General features: G+C 34.8%; 1 protein-coding gene across 3 annotated transcripts in view; it reads right to left on the bottom strand.

Annotated features, from left to right (window-relative positions):
• The window catches only part of ROBO1 (roundabout guidance receptor 1), a 988,403-nt gene that overhangs the window by 35,005 nt on the left and 934,559 nt on the right, over window positions 1-18,839 (bottom strand). For 2 of the 3 annotated variants that reach the window (XM_084875894.1, XM_084875895.1), the window contains 6 exons: window positions 17,653-17,679; window positions 16,199-16,241; window positions 10,672-10,826; window positions 5,288-5,623; window positions 3,232-3,339; window positions 229-373 (listed from right to left, as the gene is read on the bottom strand). In XM_084875894.1, coding sequence (XP_084732020.1) covers window positions 229-373; window positions 3,232-3,339; window positions 5,288-5,623; window positions 10,672-10,826; window positions 16,199-16,241; window positions 17,653-17,679 — 814 coding nt within the window. The remainder of the gene's footprint in view (window positions 1-228; window positions 374-3,231; window positions 3,340-5,287; window positions 5,624-10,671; window positions 10,827-16,198; window positions 16,242-17,652; window positions 17,680-18,839) is intronic. The other variant, XM_084875896.1, reaches the window with a different exon arrangement.

Genomic DNA, 18,839 nt, shown 5'->3' with positions numbered 1-18,839 from the left:
ATGATTCTTAGCTCCAAAAGAAGTTTCCAAGGCACAAGTTCCGCTTTTTAAGCAGCACTGAGGAGGGTTTATAAGTCCTGCTGACCTATCATGATTCTGTTTTTTTTCAGAGACAAGTGTTTCGGGACCCTAGGAATCAGTCTCGCCTTGGTGATCTAGTTGAACAATTACTTAGTATGGACTTAAGAATCATATGTTCCACTTATCACTGTTCTGAAATCCTCTTACCTTTCATCCACAGAAATACTGAACTCTTCGCTGTTACTGTGAGGAGGAGGGTGGGCCGGGGGTGGGGGAAGCACATCTGCCCAGTTCATGCCACCTTGCTTTGGTACTTTGGGTGTTCGTGTCCCTTTCTTGTGCCCTTGACTCCCTTGAAAAACAAATGAAATTCAGTCTTTTATTTCTGGCCTCTAAAATTTTTCTATCATCTTTGGGTTATTTTCTGTAAATATGATCTTATTATAATTCATATATATAAAGAAAAACACTTTTCTTCATTAATTTTGAACAGAACTGTACAATCAAAGATGTACAATTTAACTGCAAAATAAATAGCAAAAAGCAATAAAACCATAAATGAATTTTACAAGTTATATCATTAACAGCAATCTTCTTACAGCAATGGATTATCATCTAAAACAAATGAGCTGTAGACATACTTTCTGAAATTCCTTCTTAATATTTAATTACTGGAACTTTAAATACAATATGATACAGATACGATCTATTAATGTTCCACTGTTGCACTAAATCACTGAATATATATAATTTGTACTTGCCCATTGAAATGATTTAGGCACAATGGAATTACTACTTTTTGTCAAAAAAGCAGGTGCAGATGAAAATAATTGCTGAAAGAATATAACTAGCAACAAAAGAAGCATAAAATTATTTTTAAAAAGGGAGAGAAGTATATTTAGCCATTGTTTCTATAAATTTATGGTTTAGAGTAAAATAATGTTTCTTGCACATTCTTAGAAATTGGAAATAGCCCAATTATTCACGTGCCCCAGTGTTCATATTTTAGAACTGGCTCATTCTTTAAACACAGGTAGTTGAACATTTTCGAGTATTCATTTTAAAATAACTTGGGTCAAAAGTTATTTTGAGATAATATAGTCTTTATCCTCTCCCTCCATGATAATACATTTTAGATTCTTATATACATTATAGACAATGATTCTATAATTGTTTTCCACATATGATCTTTCAAATTCTGTGAATTGTGTTGATCTTAATTTTAAAAACCCCTTTTGAAACAGCCCCAAGTTACATGGGGTCTAAAACAGGTCATATGAGCCTTATTTATTTATTTTTCACCTGGGAATTTTCAGTCAAATCTCAGTGTTTGTTAAACCAGACATTCTTGATATGCTACTGCTCCAAGTATGGGCCCAGGGACAGGCTATCACTAATAAATTATGATTGTCTCCTTTCTTTCTTCCTGCATTCGGCCTGTGTTGGAATGGCTGAGCACGTACTGTGGAGTTGACTATAACCAATGCTTTCCTCTTGATTTACTGGCACATATCTACTGTAACAACTCCATCTGTGTCCTCAGACCTAACATCACAACAAAAATCTCTCCTACACTTTATTTGCTTGCTTCCTCTCTCCCCTAATTATCACCAGATATGACATTTTTTTAACTATTCATCGAATGTTCACAGAATACCTAGTAATAAATAGCAGTAGAACAACAGAATCTAGATATTGAAGCTAAGGGATGGAGAAAGTCAACTAAATATTAATAACCCAGATTCATATTTCCCTATTAAGTTGTAATTTCCTAAGTGGCTAACAATTCAAAGATGAAATGGCATGAGATATCAATATTAACATATTTTCTAATTTTCACAAGAGTAGATCTTTGAAAATTTTCTGTTAATTCAGGGTTTACTTACTCTAAAAAGGAAAAAAGTAATTTGATTAGATTTTAATTGTTAAAAAATCAACATATTGTAGAATAAAAATAGATATAAAAAAATAAAGAGCTATTTCTTAGCTTCTTTAATTCAAATATGAGAATACAGGTTATAAAATACCCAATCACCATTACTTAATCAAGGAAAGATGGGAAAATGCAAATACAATATATACAATATATTTATAAAAACCTAAGCGACCGGACCAACTGGACTGACCAGAAAAACCAGTTGCTATGACATGCACTGAGCAGGCAGGCAAGTGAGCAGTTAGGAGTGAGCAGGCAGGCAGATGAGTGGTTAGGGGCAAGTGGTCCAGGATTGCAAGAGAGATGTTCAACTGCCGGATGTCTGACTACAAGGATAGGGCCTAAACTGGCATCAGACATCCCTCAAGGGGCCCCAGATTGCCAAAGGGTGCAGGCCAGGCTGAGGAACGCCCCCACTGTGCATGAATTTCGTGTCCTGGGCCTCTAGTATTCATTATAAAAGAGAGGTGGAGACACTTTGGCTCAAAGCACCTAGCAACAATTTTAGTCCAGATGTTCAGAAGTGATATTTCTACCCTGTCCTGGGGAAACATAATAGAGTTAAGATCAATTGGTTGTGTTCTCATTGTGGTGTGACTTGCCACATGTTAGTTCTAATAATGAACTGCCTTTAATTAGAAAAACAGGACTTAAGTACTAGAAAGCTCCCATCTGCAGGCCCTATCAGGAAAACAGCTGGCAAACAGCTGCAACAGCACGAAGACCACAGGGAAGAGGCATCAATGTGACTTCTGAGGTACTTGCAGACTTAAGTTGGGAAGTTGCTTAATGAGGTTTTACTGCAAGAATTGAGGGAGAGTTTATAAACTGAGGCAAGTTTCTATTGTACCTAGATCTCACAATATTGTCGCTGAGGCTTTTGATTCTCAAGTGTCAAAATTTTATGTGCCTTCAAAAGGTAACATTAGAAGATGAAGTATATATGCAAAATTTTAAAATTATAATTGGCTTGGAATTGGGAAAGGTGTAACAGCCTTTAAAGACTACTTCATGCTTCTGGTTTTATTAAAGCTTCTCAACAAGGAGGAAAATAAGATCCTCAACTTTGTTAGTAACTAGAACATAAAACGGTTTTGTAAATAGACAGTTCTTCAAATTACAGAGATAAGACCTATATCTCAAAGATTAAAATTACATGAATTTATAGACAGGTCATATATACACTTCAGTTCATTAGCATTCAGTTCATAATCTTATAATGCAACAGTTTTTGAAAAGAAATGCCGACTTTCTCTTTCTTTCCCCTTACTTACCAGATGTACTACTGCCCCGGTCAGAACTATTGTAGGATCCTCCTGTATTCTGGTCATATGATTGGTTGTATGGGATAGTTGGAGGAATTGTGTCATTTGCTCGATAATCTAGACATTTTGGGTGAAAACAATTAAACATTTATTTTCTTTTTGCTGCCTCAATCATTTAACAACAATTAGGCTTTTTAAACCATTATGTTGATCACTTGCTAAGACATGTGTAAATGTTCCAGAGGAAAAGGCAAGAAAAAAAAAAAAAAGACCTTTAAACACGACTCCTTTAAGATTTATAAGGAGACTTGACTTGGGGTGGTAAACACATGATACAATATACAGATGATTTATTATAGAATTGTATACCCAAAACCTTATTTATTAACCAATGTCACCCCAATAAATTCAATTAAAAATAAATTTTTAAAAATGATTTATAAAATACAAATTATCTGCATCATTTTTTCACATGAATTAGACTAAACATAGATGTGAACAACTCCTATGAGAGATTATTTCTTCTCTTTTTGTAAATCAGGTTTGCCAGAAATCAGATTTGCTTAACTTCTTACCTTTATAAATAGAGCAACAGAATCATTTTAACAATAAGAAATCAGGAAATTTCATGTCTTAAAATAAAAATAAAAATAAGTAAAATAAAAAGGAAACTTGTCAACAAGATTATATCTAATAAAATATATCCATGATAAGAAAGCAAAGTATTTCAATCTGCCACAAAGGCAGAGGGAACAGTCTAAATGATAAACTCACCACTGGAATGTCATGAGTAATAATCTGTCAGTCTAGTTGCATGCCAGCGTCTTTATTATAGTTTCACATACCAAGTCTGTTTACAAGCAGTATAAACAATAAATCAGAGTTCTGAAATATTTGTACAGAGGGCTGTCAGACCTTTCCACAGTCCACAGGAAAGCTGTGTACTATGGAGGAATACTATAAAAATAGTTTGAATCCTCACTACAAACTCTATGACTGCAGAACAGTCTTATGCATCTTTGTCAGCCTTTGTCATGAACTTGTGCAAGAATCTTAAGAAATATTTATTTAACTGGGTTATTATACCAATCAAGTGTTTTCTTAAACTTAGAAAAAAAAGCAAGATGTGTATTATTAAATTAGAACATATAATACTAACTTAAACAAAATAGTAGGTTTAAGTTGTTGTGTAATCTGTCCTATTTTTTAAAAAAAGAGGTCTCAAAACTCAAGGCTAAAGAAAAATAAGTCTATATCTCTAATTATCTACAATAAAATGTATCTTTTACGTCGACACTCACACAAAATTGCCTGATCTATTCAAATGAGAGCAATCGCTTTTTTTTATGACATAACTTTACAAATCATGTTATTAAAGCAGTAGCCTGAAGGACTACAAAGAAATCAAATACCACTCTCTTCAAACTCACACATATTACAATAGAGAAACATTCCCCTCTGGCCATAAAATACCATTCTGCTGCGACAAGTTAACACTAAACTCAATTTATTTTAGGTTCTATCCTGACAGACTTCAATCAGGTCAACCAAAGAAACTTAGGTTCTACAATCATACAGTAACCACATGAGGTGAGAGAGAGACAGCAAACTGAACCACTTCTCCAGTTCAATTTAATTATTTTTCTTCAGTTTGATATAAAAGCGCCATTCATTTATATGACCATATAGAAGCAATTATCTTCCATCCTTGACTGGAAAAATGAAATAGTCTATTTATTTAAAATGTGAGGTATTGTGACGGTTGTACATCTGCCTTATGAATAAAAGATCGTCTGTCCTAAGCAATCCCTCACCTACGATTAAATTTAAATTAATCTCAAAACCATTCAAAAATACTTATATTTATTTTAAAATCAATTTCCAAGGTTATTGTTGTGCTAACTAACTCTTTGACACTGGACATTTTTAGACCAAAGAAATAAGAATGCTTCAGTGACAAAGGGAAGGGTTCGCTTGCTAGTGCCGGATGAGCTTCCGCACGTAGGGCAGAAGGGTTAAGGGTACCGATACAGAAAAGAATGGGAATGAAGGCAAAGCTCTTCACCTTTGTTCAGTTTGTTTTGCTCCATGATGTTATACTGAATCGGCGCCATTTCTTGTTTCTGCGGCCCGGGCGGCTTCCAGTGCTTCTCGCCGGAGTCCCCACTGCCGTTGTTCATGTTGTTGCTGAGGTTTGACTGGATGAGCTGGGTGGTGGCGTAGGGAGTGGGCTGCCCTGATGGATTGACAAAACGCCCATCCTTCAGATTTGGGCTATTGAAGGTTTTCATCTCATTGATTTTGTTACTAAGGTCCACATCACCATAAACAGTTGACTCAGGGAGCATCAGATTTGTTTGTTTGTTATCCAGTTGGTTGTTATAATTTGCTATACAATCAGCTATGTGCAACGAAGAGGAAAAGGAAAAAGTCATTCTCCATGATTATTTGTTTTAAATTTCTTTGTAAGTAGCTTCGCGAGTCACAGTAAAATTGTTATGTCAAGAACAAATAAGATAGAAGGAAAGGGCCAAGTATTTACATGTGCTTTCTAAAGAAAACAATTAAAATTTGATGAAATAAGAAAGGACACACGGAATTTATTCTGCTAGTGCTATAAATAGTTTCCCCAATTTAGTATAACTTTTCTTTAACAACCCTATTAAGAGAAATTCCACCAAAATAATACATATATGAATAACTTTATGAATAATTTATGTGTCTGATTACAATTTTCTAGTCTGTAGTGATTGAATTACTTGAAGCTACTAGTTAGCTATTGAAGCAATAGAACAAAGTATATAAGTTCAGAATCCAAACAAAGAAAAAAACAACTCTGCCCCCTTATCAAAGAACATGAGATTTAAGTATTTTAGAAAGTACCTCTGCCCAAAAGATACGAGGAGCAAAGGAGTGATAGTATATAGTGCTCAGGAAATTTTATTACTTATTCTCTTGCTCATGTAGGATAATCATTCAGGGAAAGAAACTAATCATTTTTTTTTCATTGTTTTACAAAGTTGGAGAGACCACAATACCACATATCAACTTATACTACAAAGCCACTATAATCAAAACAGCCTGGTACTGGCAAAAGAATAGGAAGATTGATCAATGGGACAGAACAGAGATCACAAGAATGTCAATATTGATGGCAAAAGGAATCATAAGTAACTGGGGTAATTTAATCAAATAAAATATGAAATAATATCTATTATGTCTACTATCTTAATTTCCCTTTAATTTTTCCTTCAATATTGGAGAATGAAATAACTGATAAATTTACATAGAAATATTTAAAGCCTGCTATTACAATATTTAAAAAGTAGGAGAAAGTCAAATCATAATTTAAAATTAAATATTTTACAATTTTAAAAAAATTAGTGAAGCTACAATGATAAAAATAGTATTATATTATTCATGTAGCTCCTAGTGGCACCAAAATTAATAGGTCACCTTGAAGATGGACATTTTTTAAAAATGATAAATGAACATGGTTGATATTAAAGATGCAAACTTAAATATGATCTTAAGAAAAATTGCAACTTCCCTAATATTAAGTTCGACTACTTGTCATTTCAATAATAAATGACATAAGGAGCAGAAATATTTTATTCACCTGGCCTTTAGCAATTTTAATTTTTTATTTATAGGTATTAACTTTTGTTGAATAGTGGTTAAGAAATATTATTAAAGGCCACAAAGATTTGGCAACAACATTTCTCTTCCTCAGTCTTTCTAACTGAGTGCTAGAGATAATGGGCATGTTCTGTTCTGCACTGTGAATACAATAGCCACTAGCCACATGTGGCAACCGAGCACTTGATTGTGCCTAGTAATAATGAAGAACTTCAGCAAGTCAGATACAGAAATATATTAAAAGGTCAAACACCATGACCAACTGGGACTTATTCCAGGGATGCAAGGCTGGTACAATATTTGCAAATCAATAAATGTGATACATTACATAAACAAATCAAAAAACAAAAATAACATGATCATATCAACAGATGCAGAAAAAGCATTGGACAAAATCCAACACCCATTTTTGGTAAACCCTCTCAGCAAAGTAGGTCACCTTGAAGATTGGATATCTTAAAAAATGATAAATGAACATGGTTGATACTAAAATGCAAACTTAAATATGATCATACCTTCACATAATAAAAGCCATATATGACAAACCTACAGCCAACATTATACTCAATGGGCAAAAACTAAAACAATGTCCCCTAAGAACAGGAACAAGACAGGGATGTCTGCTTTCACCACTCTTATTCAATTACTGGAAGTCCTAGTCACAGAGATCATGCAAGAAGAAAACATAAAAGGCATCCAAATTGGAAAGGAGGAAGTAAAAGTCTCATTATTTGCAGATGACATGATAATGTTCACAGAAAACACTAATGACGCCATAAAAAAAACCAACCAACAAACAAAAAAAAACTACTAGACTTAATAAAGGAGTTTGGCAATGTAGCAGGATACAAAAGTAATTCCCAGTAATTGATGGCATTTTATAGACCAATAATGAATTCTTAGAAAGAGAAACTAAATACTCTAATTTATCATAGCAACAAAAATATTAAGATACTTGTAATAAATTTAACTGAGGAGGTACAAGATTTATACTCAGAAAACCACAGGACATTGAAAAAAGAGATAGAGGAAGACATAAAAAAAGTAGAAGAATATAACAGTTCATGGATTGATAGACTTAACATCATTAAAATGTCCTTACTACCCAAAGCAATCTATAGATTCAACATAATCCCTATTAAAGAACCAATGGCATATTTCACAAGTATGGAGCAAAAACTCCAAAAATGTATATGAAACAAACAAACAAACAAAAAGATCCTGAATAGCCACGGCAATCTGGAGAAAGAATAAAGTTGGAGGGATAACAATACCAGATATCAAGTTATAATACAAAGCCACTGTAATCAAAACAGCCTGGTACTAGCACAGGAAAAGGCATATACTTCATTGGAACAGAACAGAGACCCCAGAAATTGACCCAAGCCATACGCTGAATTAATATCTGACAAAGAAGGCAAGAGCAATCTCTTCAATAAATGGTGCTGGAAAAATTAGATATGGGCAAAAATAATGTAACTAGACCATCAACTTATACCATACACAAAAATTAAATCAAAATGGATAAAAGACGAAAATGTAGGATGTGAAACCATAAAAATCTTTAAAGAAACCATAGGCAGACAGATCTTAGACATCTCTCATAGCAACATGTTTTCAGATTCATCTCCTAGGAAAAGGAAACTAAGGAGAAAATAAATAAATGAGACTACATCAAAATAAGAAGCTTCTGCACAGCACAAGAAATAATCAACAAAATGAAAAGGAAGCTCACTGTATGGGAGAACATATTTTCCAATGATACATCTGATAAAGGGTTAATATCCAAAATATATAAAGAACTCATCATACAACTTAACAAAAGAAAGACAAACAATCCAGTTAAAAAGTGGGCAAAAGACTTAAATAGACATTCCACCAAAGCAGACCTTTTGATAGCCAAGAGACATGAAAAAATGCCCAAAGTCACTGGTCATGAGAAAGATGCAAATTAAAAGGACAATGAAGTATCACCTCACATCTGTCAGGATGGCTACCATCAACAAGTCAAAAATGAGAAGTACTGGTGAGAATGTGGAGAAAAGGGAACCTTAGTACACTGCTAGGAGTAATGCAGACTGGTGCAGCCATTATGGAAACAGTATGGAGTTTCCTCAAAAAAACAAAAAATGGAACAACCATTTGACATAGTGATCTGACTTATAGGAATATATCCTAAGAAACCAGAAACACCTATCAGAAAGAATATATGCACCCTTATGTTCATAGCAATTCACAATAGCTAAGATCTGGAAACAGCCCAAGTGCCCATCAGTAGACTATTGGATAAAAAAGCTGTGGTACATTTATACCAGGGAATATTATACAGCAGTAAAAAAAGAAGGATCTCTTACCCTGTAGGACAGCATGGAGAGACCTGGAGAGTATTATGCTAAGTTAAATAAGCCAGTCAGAGAAAGACAAGAATCACATGATATGTGGAATCTAATGAACAAAATATAATGATGAACAAAATAGACCCAGACATAGAAGTACAGATCAGACAGTTGAACCTCAGAGGGAAGGCAGGGATTGGGAGTGGGTGGGTGGGTGGGAAGAGATCAACCAAATAACTTGTATGCATGTATGCATAACCCATGAACACAGACAATAAGGTGGTGGAGGCCTGGGGTGGGGTGCAGAGGCAGCTATAAGGAGTCAATGTGAGAAAAAAAAGGGCCATACGTAATACTTTGAACAATGAAGATTAAAAAATAGAATTTTTCATTTTAAATTGTATTTTTAAAATTTAAATATAGCCACCTATAGCCAGAGGCTACCACATGGGACAACACAGCTTTACATATATATTTCAATGACTATTATACTTTTTTTTTCTTATATAGAGCTCAGCATGGTCTTCCTTTTATTTCTAATTATGTGAACATCCACCTGTCTGGACAACCAGCATATGCACCTTTGAAAAACATGGACTTGGTCACAGGGTTATGTTACATTCCTATCCACATCTATTGGGAGTTCTTTCCAGGCCAGAGCTACAAATTACACATGATTGCTCTTTATATAACATATATACCATCTTTACTTAAATGCCATGTTCTGTTTCCCTGTTCTTAATTCTATGGATTAGAGATTATTTTACTTTTATATTCATATCTTCTGATTCTTTACAATTATTTTAATATTCCCATATTGTGAATGTTGAAGTTTTTAAAAACAAAAATCATTTATAATTTTTATCCATTCAAATATTACATACTACACATTCATATTGTAGCATGAAAGTTTAGCAAAGTAATTTACTTGCATATATTTCTGAACCAAGAACATACAACACAAAATAAAAGATGCATACACATCTGCAAAAGATATATATTTCTTATGTCATCAGGATTGCTTCTATACTATAAAAATGTGATTTTAAATTTCAGTTAATTAAACATTTTTATTATTGTTACATAGTTGTTACTATTATTATTACTGCTATTAAGAATTTGCTTCTCTCAAACTATAGGTTTATTCACATTTTTATGTTTTATTCCCCAAATATTGAAAATAATTAATTACAATTAAAAATTATAACTGCAGACATTTTTATGAAGATGAAAACTTTTACATCATTTCAATTTTCCCAATTTTATTCCTATTCTGGAGTTTATATTCTCCATACTTCCATCATACACTGAGAATCATTTTTGTGGGAGAATAAATTGTGGAGATGTAGGGATGGAAAAGTAAATAGGCTAGACTGCCAAACCATACTCAGAATTTCACAAAAATGTTGATCAAGTTTTCCCTTCCAAGGTAGGGAAGGAAAGAAATTTATCAAGATGTCTCAGGGTCTCTAACCTGGGCGACTGTAGGTAGTGAGGTTGCTATCGCTGTTCCCACTGCCTGCGGTGCAGCAATTGATGGAGCAGTCATTGTGATTGTTGCCAGTGTTAGGCCACGTGTCTGCCAGCCAGGGCTGTGCAGCGGGCTCACTGATGTTGAGAAGTCCTGGCCTAAAGAAAAGAAATATATTAAGCAAATGTTACACAAATAGCAAGTAATATTTCTAATTCAAATAGCAAGTGGTATTTCTAATTCAGAATTTGAATGGATTATTTATTTCACTATTCTCATAAATAAATTGGTCAGCTATACTGAATGACATTATTATTCCTTTTATTTTACAGACAAGGCAACTGTAGTGTAATATTCTGTGATGCCCCTCAGTTTATATAAACATAACATTGTAAACTGGCAATGCTCTACTCCATCTTTAGCCACTGACTAAAAATCAAACATGGAACTTAAGAATACAGAGACATGTATTTTTTTAGTTTTATAATAGTAGCTGAAAGAATGCCACAGTTAAGAGTTTGCATTTCCTCATTTTTGACCCTTAAAAGAGTCATGATTCTCCCCACAACAGAATTTGAAAAATGGAACAAGCTCATCACTTAGACAATGGATCCTGCACAGTAAGAACATTTGCATATTTTTCTTCACAACAATGTTTCAGAAATAGTGTGTCTGGGGTCTGTGACATTTTGCAGAGAGCCCATCGATGTTTCAGTGCACAGTTCTTGAAGCTTGCCAACATTTTCTGATGGGGACCATGTAAAATGCATAAAGCCTTATATAAACAAAGGAAAGCTATTGAATTAAACCTGGTAAAACAAAGATGGTCCACTATAAGAAATACTGGTGTTCCTTTTTTTTTTTTTGCACAACAAATGTTAATCCTCTTGCGTTATATGTTGGGAATGCAAAGCACATCAGTAATTACTAATGGGAGCCCTGGACCAACAGGGCCAGAGCTGCAAACTGAAGCCCCAGAAAGGCATTCAGGAGTCCTTTCCCAACACTGTCAGTGTTTGCTAACTCAGCAGAGGTGATGATGCAGATGTGCTGTCAGACCCACAATAAACAGACTGGGACTACAAATTCTGCAAAGGCATTCTTCATGGTTTCATTTTCTTTGTTTCAGTACAATAAACATGCTTCTCATTTACCTGGGAAGCAAGAACCTGACATTCCACTCTCCATGGTTCCTATGCTGACACAGTCAACTGAGAAAACTTATTATGCAAAGGATGATTATTTGAGGAATAATTCAGTTTATTTATTTTATTTTTAATCAATCCTCAACAAGGATTGTTTTTTGTTTTTTTTCATTGATTTTTTTTAAAGAGGGACAGAAAGAAACATCGATGTGAAAGGAACACATCAACTGGTTGCCTCCTGCGTGCGCCCCGAACCAGGGCCCAGGCCAGGGAGGAGCCTGCAACCCAGGTACGTGCCCTTGACTGGTCAAACCCGAGACCCTTTGGTCCACAGACCGACACTCTACCCACTGAGAAAAACCAGCTAGGATGAGGAATAATTCACTTTAAATGAAGCTTATGGATTTAGACTTTATATATCTATTCATATGTAAATATATATGTCTATATATGTAATAAAGTTAATATATACTCTTTGCTTACTATGTGTGAGGCATTGTTCTGAGGTCTTAACATGTATCAACTCATTTAATCTCATAAATTTTCTACATGGAAGTTACTATTATTCGAACTTTACAGATGAGGAAACTGAGACTCCTAAGACAGGGTAAGAAATTTGTGCTTGGTTACACAAAGTGAGGGAATGGCAGAGCTGGGATGCAAACCCAAGCAGTCTGGCTCTAAAATCTACATTTTAGTCTAGGATACTAAAAACACATACATTGGAGAGTGCTGACATTTCTTCAAGCCCTCATGTATTCTTAATAAAAGAGTGTGGAAAATGTCTGAAGTCTTGAAATTCACAGTAAAGCTGTTAAAACTGAGCAAAGTTACTATAAAAGTTGTTGATAAAAACATGCTTTGAAGGGCAATGTTGCTGAACTGTAGAAAGTTAAAACATTTAAATGCAAGCTGCTTCACAGATATCTGGGGCCTTTGAAATAAATGTTAGTTATAGAAATTCTGCATCCATTAATCTTTTGCTTTCCTTATTTTATTTTCTCTTGAACTTAAACCACGTGTGTTATCAGTAGAAAAGTTATTAAAAATAAATCTCTATATTTGGCAAAGTTGAGATATTACAGGATGTTTAAAGTATGGGTCAAGTGGAAATTTTCCACAGTCTGTTTTACATGTTTCAAAAGGAATAGACAATATTTTTATGCTACTCTTGATTCCCTCAGAACGACACTTTTAAAGTTAATGTTTTGATATCATCATAGGCTGAAAGCACTCTTCATATGTATGGATAGTAGGATTAACAACTCACATCCTAGTTTTTAGTTTAGGCTTGTTTGGAATGCTAATTATTTAGGCAAGAAGGTTAACTGTGCTTATTCGCTCATAATGAATCTGAAAATGCCACGTGCGTATTTTAGAGGTCTTTGAGGAAGTCAAGGTCATATGCAGCTACTCTGATAAGGGTATTATAGGGCCTTTTTAAACTAACAATCTCACAAGCTATTTTCATGCATTTAAGATGGTCTAGTGTGAATAAAACAGAGCTAGCTACCCAACAATTAGAACTGAAGCAGAAGCAAGCCCAATGCCAGTTACAGGGATTAATATGAGCCTGACATGTTACCATACAATACATTGTCATGTAAAGTTAGTTGTTGTATTTTCACATGTCTGAGTTTTGCCTATTTCTTCTTTGTTTTCAAAAAGACGTTATTTATCAGGGAAAAGAAGACACAAGGGCCTACAAAAACCCCCACAAATTTATCATACAATTTATATTAGGGGGATAAATTTGTGTCACAAAGGAAAAGAGGAGAAATGAACTTAAGTAACCATGTGGCAGTTACCTTCAATTTCTCTGCTCCTTTATTCCAAGTATGCTGATCACTCACCAAAATCAAATAAGACAAAGAAATACCTACTTGAACTCATAAACCACAAAATAAAATACCACATGGTTCAGGCGCTGGGGAAAATGGTGAAGGAGTCCAGTGGTGAGGGTTGCTTTTAGACTCTCCTTTTTCCATTGATAACATGTAAGACTTTTGAAGCCATGAAGAAGGGAAGGACAGATCTAAAGAGTGGCCAATATTTTAAAGGGAAGCAAGCCTGAATTCACTTTCTCAACTCTCATTATAAAGTTGATTCTTTAAAATTTTTATATTTTATCTTCTATCTCCCCCACTAAACTTAGATGCACATAGACAGGAATCTTTAGATGCACACAGACAGACTTTTTTCACTGATATATCTCAAGTGACTAGAACATGTTGCATGTTGGGTAGTCAATAAATATGTTTGACTAATAAATAAATTTAAAATTGTGTGCATGTGAATATAAAATTGTCATTTTGAGCACTGACTCTAACATACTGTATTTTCTGGTGTATAAGACGACCACATAATTTTAGTTAAAACATAGGTTTAGGCCTATATTCGCTGTATAAGACTACCCCTCACTTCCGAGGCAACACCAGTTCTTTTTTTAATAGACCGCCTCTCTGACTCTGGCCAAACCAAGCAGGCTTTTTATGCATGCAAATTATATATGTTCTGTACCCGAAGCTACACTGTGTTCTAGTAAAAAGCCTTCTAGGGCGGTGGTATAGTGCCATTCTAGATTTCCAAGTGAGGTGCTTTCTATCCGTCCTCTTCTCTCTGTTCCCTCTGCTGAGACCTGAATTCAGACCACTGAAAAAGCCCGGTTTACCTTTATTTCGTTTCAAAAGTCGTCTTATATGCCGGAAAATACAGTATTTATTTAGCTGCTCTCTCTGTAACATTTCAGCATCTTTTATCATTTCATGTGGTATAAAGGTGATTTCTATTTAATACTTGAAATAAGCCAGTTTTATTGCTATTCCATTTTTAGATTTAAAAGGTTAATTTTGCATGGTTATTAGTGAGCTTTCCAAATAGAAAAATATTTCAGAAACTCTGTAAATTTTCAGTCCTGCCACAGAAACTAGTATTCGGTAGCTGTGGGCTCCTGCCATTATACTGATTTGATAACTTGGTCTATTTAGGTTGTTAGTTCCCTCCCACTAGAAACCAGACTTATATTGTACATGTGTGTGCGCTGCATGTCCTCCTCTGTGCCTGTGCTCACGCAGAGGCCAGTGCAGAGAATATAGAAGCTGCTCAATAAGCACTTCCATATGCTTTGATTAATGAGAAAACTGAAGTCTGAAGCCATAAATATACACAGGTAGAGAGGTGGTTATATAGTCAGGCATTCCAGTTTTACTCAGGAGAGAATGTTCTTATGACAAAGGCTGTTTCATGAATGTCTGGGCTATGATTTAGATGGAAATCCCCTAGATGCAAAAACAAGCCCTGGTTTAATTCCTGAATCCAGTGGATTTATTCCTTAGGAAGACCTCCCTCGCTGTGGGATCTTCCAGGGGCTGGCTTTGTTTCACAGGCATGCAAGCAGGGGGCTACAGCAGCAGCTAGGTGTGCTTGTTGCCGTATTTGTACTGCATTGGTTAAAGGCTATCAACATTTTCATTTAAATCACTTTGTCATGTACGAATCCAGTGGTTTGTATCAGACCTACATTCCTCGACTTCAGGAACAATATCTTACTCATTTTGTCTTTTCTAGGAGCAGTCACATTACCCATCTGTACAGAGCATGGCAACCAATAAATTAATTAAACTTGAATCATAAAATGGTTTCTGTTGGAAGATTTTTTTCTTTACACCTTAAGCAAAATGTCACAGTTTTAAAAAAAGAAATAATCTTATTGTAGGAAATCCTTAAGTATGGCTCATATAACTTATATATTATTTCATCCCTTTAAGCCACCTCTCACCTTAATTTGTAATTTCCCTGTGAATATATTAAAGTTCACTGAATAATAACAAAAAATTCATAAACATAGGATTGAGGTTCATTTTCATTATAGAAAAAAAATCTCTGTATTAATAAGCTACCTAGGTTTCTCCTTTTATTTCACCATATCTCTGCAAATGGACAGCTGAACTAGGCTGAATTCATAACAACAAAAACAAACATAACCTACAACTTATAAGCAAATGCTGTTTTCCGCAGATTTTAAATGAACACCTTTTGTTTGATAGTGTCTGTTAACTAGTTATATTTCTTAATCTTCATAAATGCCATCACTTGATTACTCTACGTCCTTTTAATCATCTGCTAAATCAGCAAGTCTGTCTTTCCTGGTTCAAGTTCGCCCTCTGGCGGTCACTGACTTTGATGCAACAGCTCTAATCAGGAACTGCATTTGTGTGTAAACGACCTGATGTCACAGCACATCGGAGTAGAGTATTTCTGAAAGATCTGAACAGATTTCACCTTCAATTTAACTCTTTTAAGCAAAGATAACGATGTCATTAAGGAAGACAAGAAGAAATATCTGGAATTCCTCTTAGTATCTACAAAACAAGCAAGATAGTTACCTCCCTCCACTGCTTACAGCTTCGCCTCCTCTCTGATAAGTTACTAGAATGTTACAAAAAAAAAAAAAAAAAAAAGAAAAAAAGAAAGAAAAATTAATAGACATGTTTATATTTTTATATCCAAAGACAGTACATTTAGGTACATCTTTCTAAAATGGAATGCATTCTGCCTTTCTACTTAGAAACAACACAAAGATCATCACAGGAATTAGCAGATTTCTGATTTAAGTAATATTTCTTAAAACATTGTACAGAATTAAATATAACTCATTTTTATCAATATATCCACATGACTGAGAACTAAGCAAAAGTCAGTACACTCTTATTAAATATCACTGTCATACATTTGTACAGTCGAATTCCCACAGATTTATATTTTCATTTTATTATTATATCATATCATTTAATAAATTTATTGAAGTAAAATCTTAAATTGAGGGGAAAAATCCCTATTAGGCTATTTCCCCAGAAGTGTAACAGTAAGACAAAGAGAAATGTTTAAGTAACCCTTCTCTTTCTCCACACACAAAGATGTATATAGGCCACGCTGTGACTATCAATTAATGCAATGTTTTTCTTTTGTGGCTTCTACAGGCTCTTCTCATTATATTTTCATCAGGTATGTATATATAGCAAATATATATTTTAATGCTCTTGAAAGCATCCTCAGCTTTAATAAATTATGGGTATAAAAATCTAGCCACAACAAAACAAGAATCAAAGGCAAATGGTTAAAGAGATTAGCTTTTTTGTAGCTACAGACACATTTTCTAAGAAGAAATGTGTTTCTAAAAGCTGCCAAATTCTGCTACTTAGAAGAACTCCAAACCGGAGTCTGCAGAGGAGAGATAACTGCTTCCAGCGATTACAGTAACTGGATTAGCAACGAGGAGGCAAGGCTCCAGGTACATCTTTCGCGGGAGGTGATGTGAGAGTGGAGGACCCACTTTGAAAGAAACGGAAAGAACAGAACATTGGGATTCTGACTTAGGGAAAACGAAAAGTTGTATCTTCAGGTATGCTGGATATTTTGGTTACCTTCAAGAATTCTGATTCTATGGACAGAGAATTGAAAGGGAGAGACATTTTTGTTGGAAAACCTGAAAGCTTAAGTTACGGAAAAAATGTACTGCCAAGTATGAAATAATCAATAAGGTCATTAACATGTTAAGTCATGCCGAGGGTAGCTACAGTGTGTCTATCTAATGAAACACATGCATACAAGGCTAATGTGCAGTGTGCAATATGGATAAATAACTGCATTAAATGCATGAAAAGCAACACCAACCATTTCTGCTTCAAATGCATGCCTGACATGAGTAAATGAAGTATTGTATTCCATTTAAGCCCTCTCCCCCAACTTACTGCAGAAAATGAAATAAAAACAGAAACACAATAGTACAACACATGCTGAACTAATAAAGGAAAGGAGGAGGGTAAGTGCAAATATATACCTGTTGGTGTGAAGGTAAAAGACGGGACTGAAAATCAAAACAAAATATAAACCAGTTATTAGGCTGAAGAGAGAAAGGGAACATATCACATTAGTATAAATCAAGCAGACAGCTGAACATAAGACAAATGTAAATAACTAAGCCAGCAGCTCTGACATTCTGATATATCAACAAAACAGAATCTGAGGTTAAAGAGAGAACTTGTCTCTACAGGTACCATTTTGAAGTGTCTGGCATTCTGGCACGGAGGGGAATTGTGCTGGGTTAGCCTGTGAATGACCCTGCATTTGGTAACAGATTCAGCTCATGGCTTTAGTACAAACAGGACCCCTCTACTATAAATCATTTCCAAACAGTGGATGATGGATTCTTAAACAAGCATGATGGGGGCTCACTTCAACCTTATCTAGAAATCTGAAAGTAAATGCTTATTAAAGTGAACCAATAGGCTCTTAAGTAGTCATCATTAAGAGGCAGAGACAAAGAGTGAAGGGAGAAGAGAGAAAGAAAAGCAGGAAAGGAAGGAAAGAGAGAAAGAAAAGCAGGAAAGGAAGAAATGAGAGGGAGGAAGGGAAGGAGGGAGGGAAAAAAGGAAGGAAGGAGGGAAGGAAGGAAGGAAGGAAGAAAAGGAGGGAGGCAAGCAGAAAGAACAGAAGAAAGGAAGAATTGGAATAAAGAGAACCAATAAAATTGAACTATTTCAATGCCAAGTAATGTCTGACACCTTATTATATAAACAGTGTACTGCTACATATTTATCATAGAAATTTGTGAATAGACAGAAGAAATGGGGAGTTTTAAATTTTAATTTTCCTATTTTAGTTTGTGTTTAGAAGCTTTCTAGGAGTAAGCTGAGCATTTATTTTTTAATGCCACACTCTGGAAGCTAAACAATAGAACAATAGCACCCCTCTGAAAACCTTGCTTTCTGCAGCTATAAATCTTAATCTAATCAATAATGCCTGGAATGGAACTGCAGACCTCAAAAGTAGCAGCCTTGCTGCCCCCATTTTCTTATCTTCTCCCATTCCTCGGTGTCAGGTGACACTATTGCTGTTTCTAGGATATTTCATAGAGGATGACTTATTTTCTAAACTCTTCACACCACCCTGGTGAGAAAAGCAAGGAAATCTACCTTACTCCATGAAGACTAAGTTTGCTTTTACGAAATCCTTAAATACACAAAC

The sequence above is a fragment of the Pipistrellus hanaki genome (genome assembly GCF_964339955.1).
Source record: "Pipistrellus hanaki genome assembly, chromosome: 2".
In the NCBI taxonomy this organism is placed as follows: domain Eukaryota; kingdom Metazoa; phylum Chordata; class Mammalia; order Chiroptera; family Vespertilionidae; genus Pipistrellus; species Pipistrellus hanaki.
The sequence above is the reverse complement of the archived record's forward strand: the minus strand, read 5'-3'. Positions and strand labels throughout refer to the sequence as shown.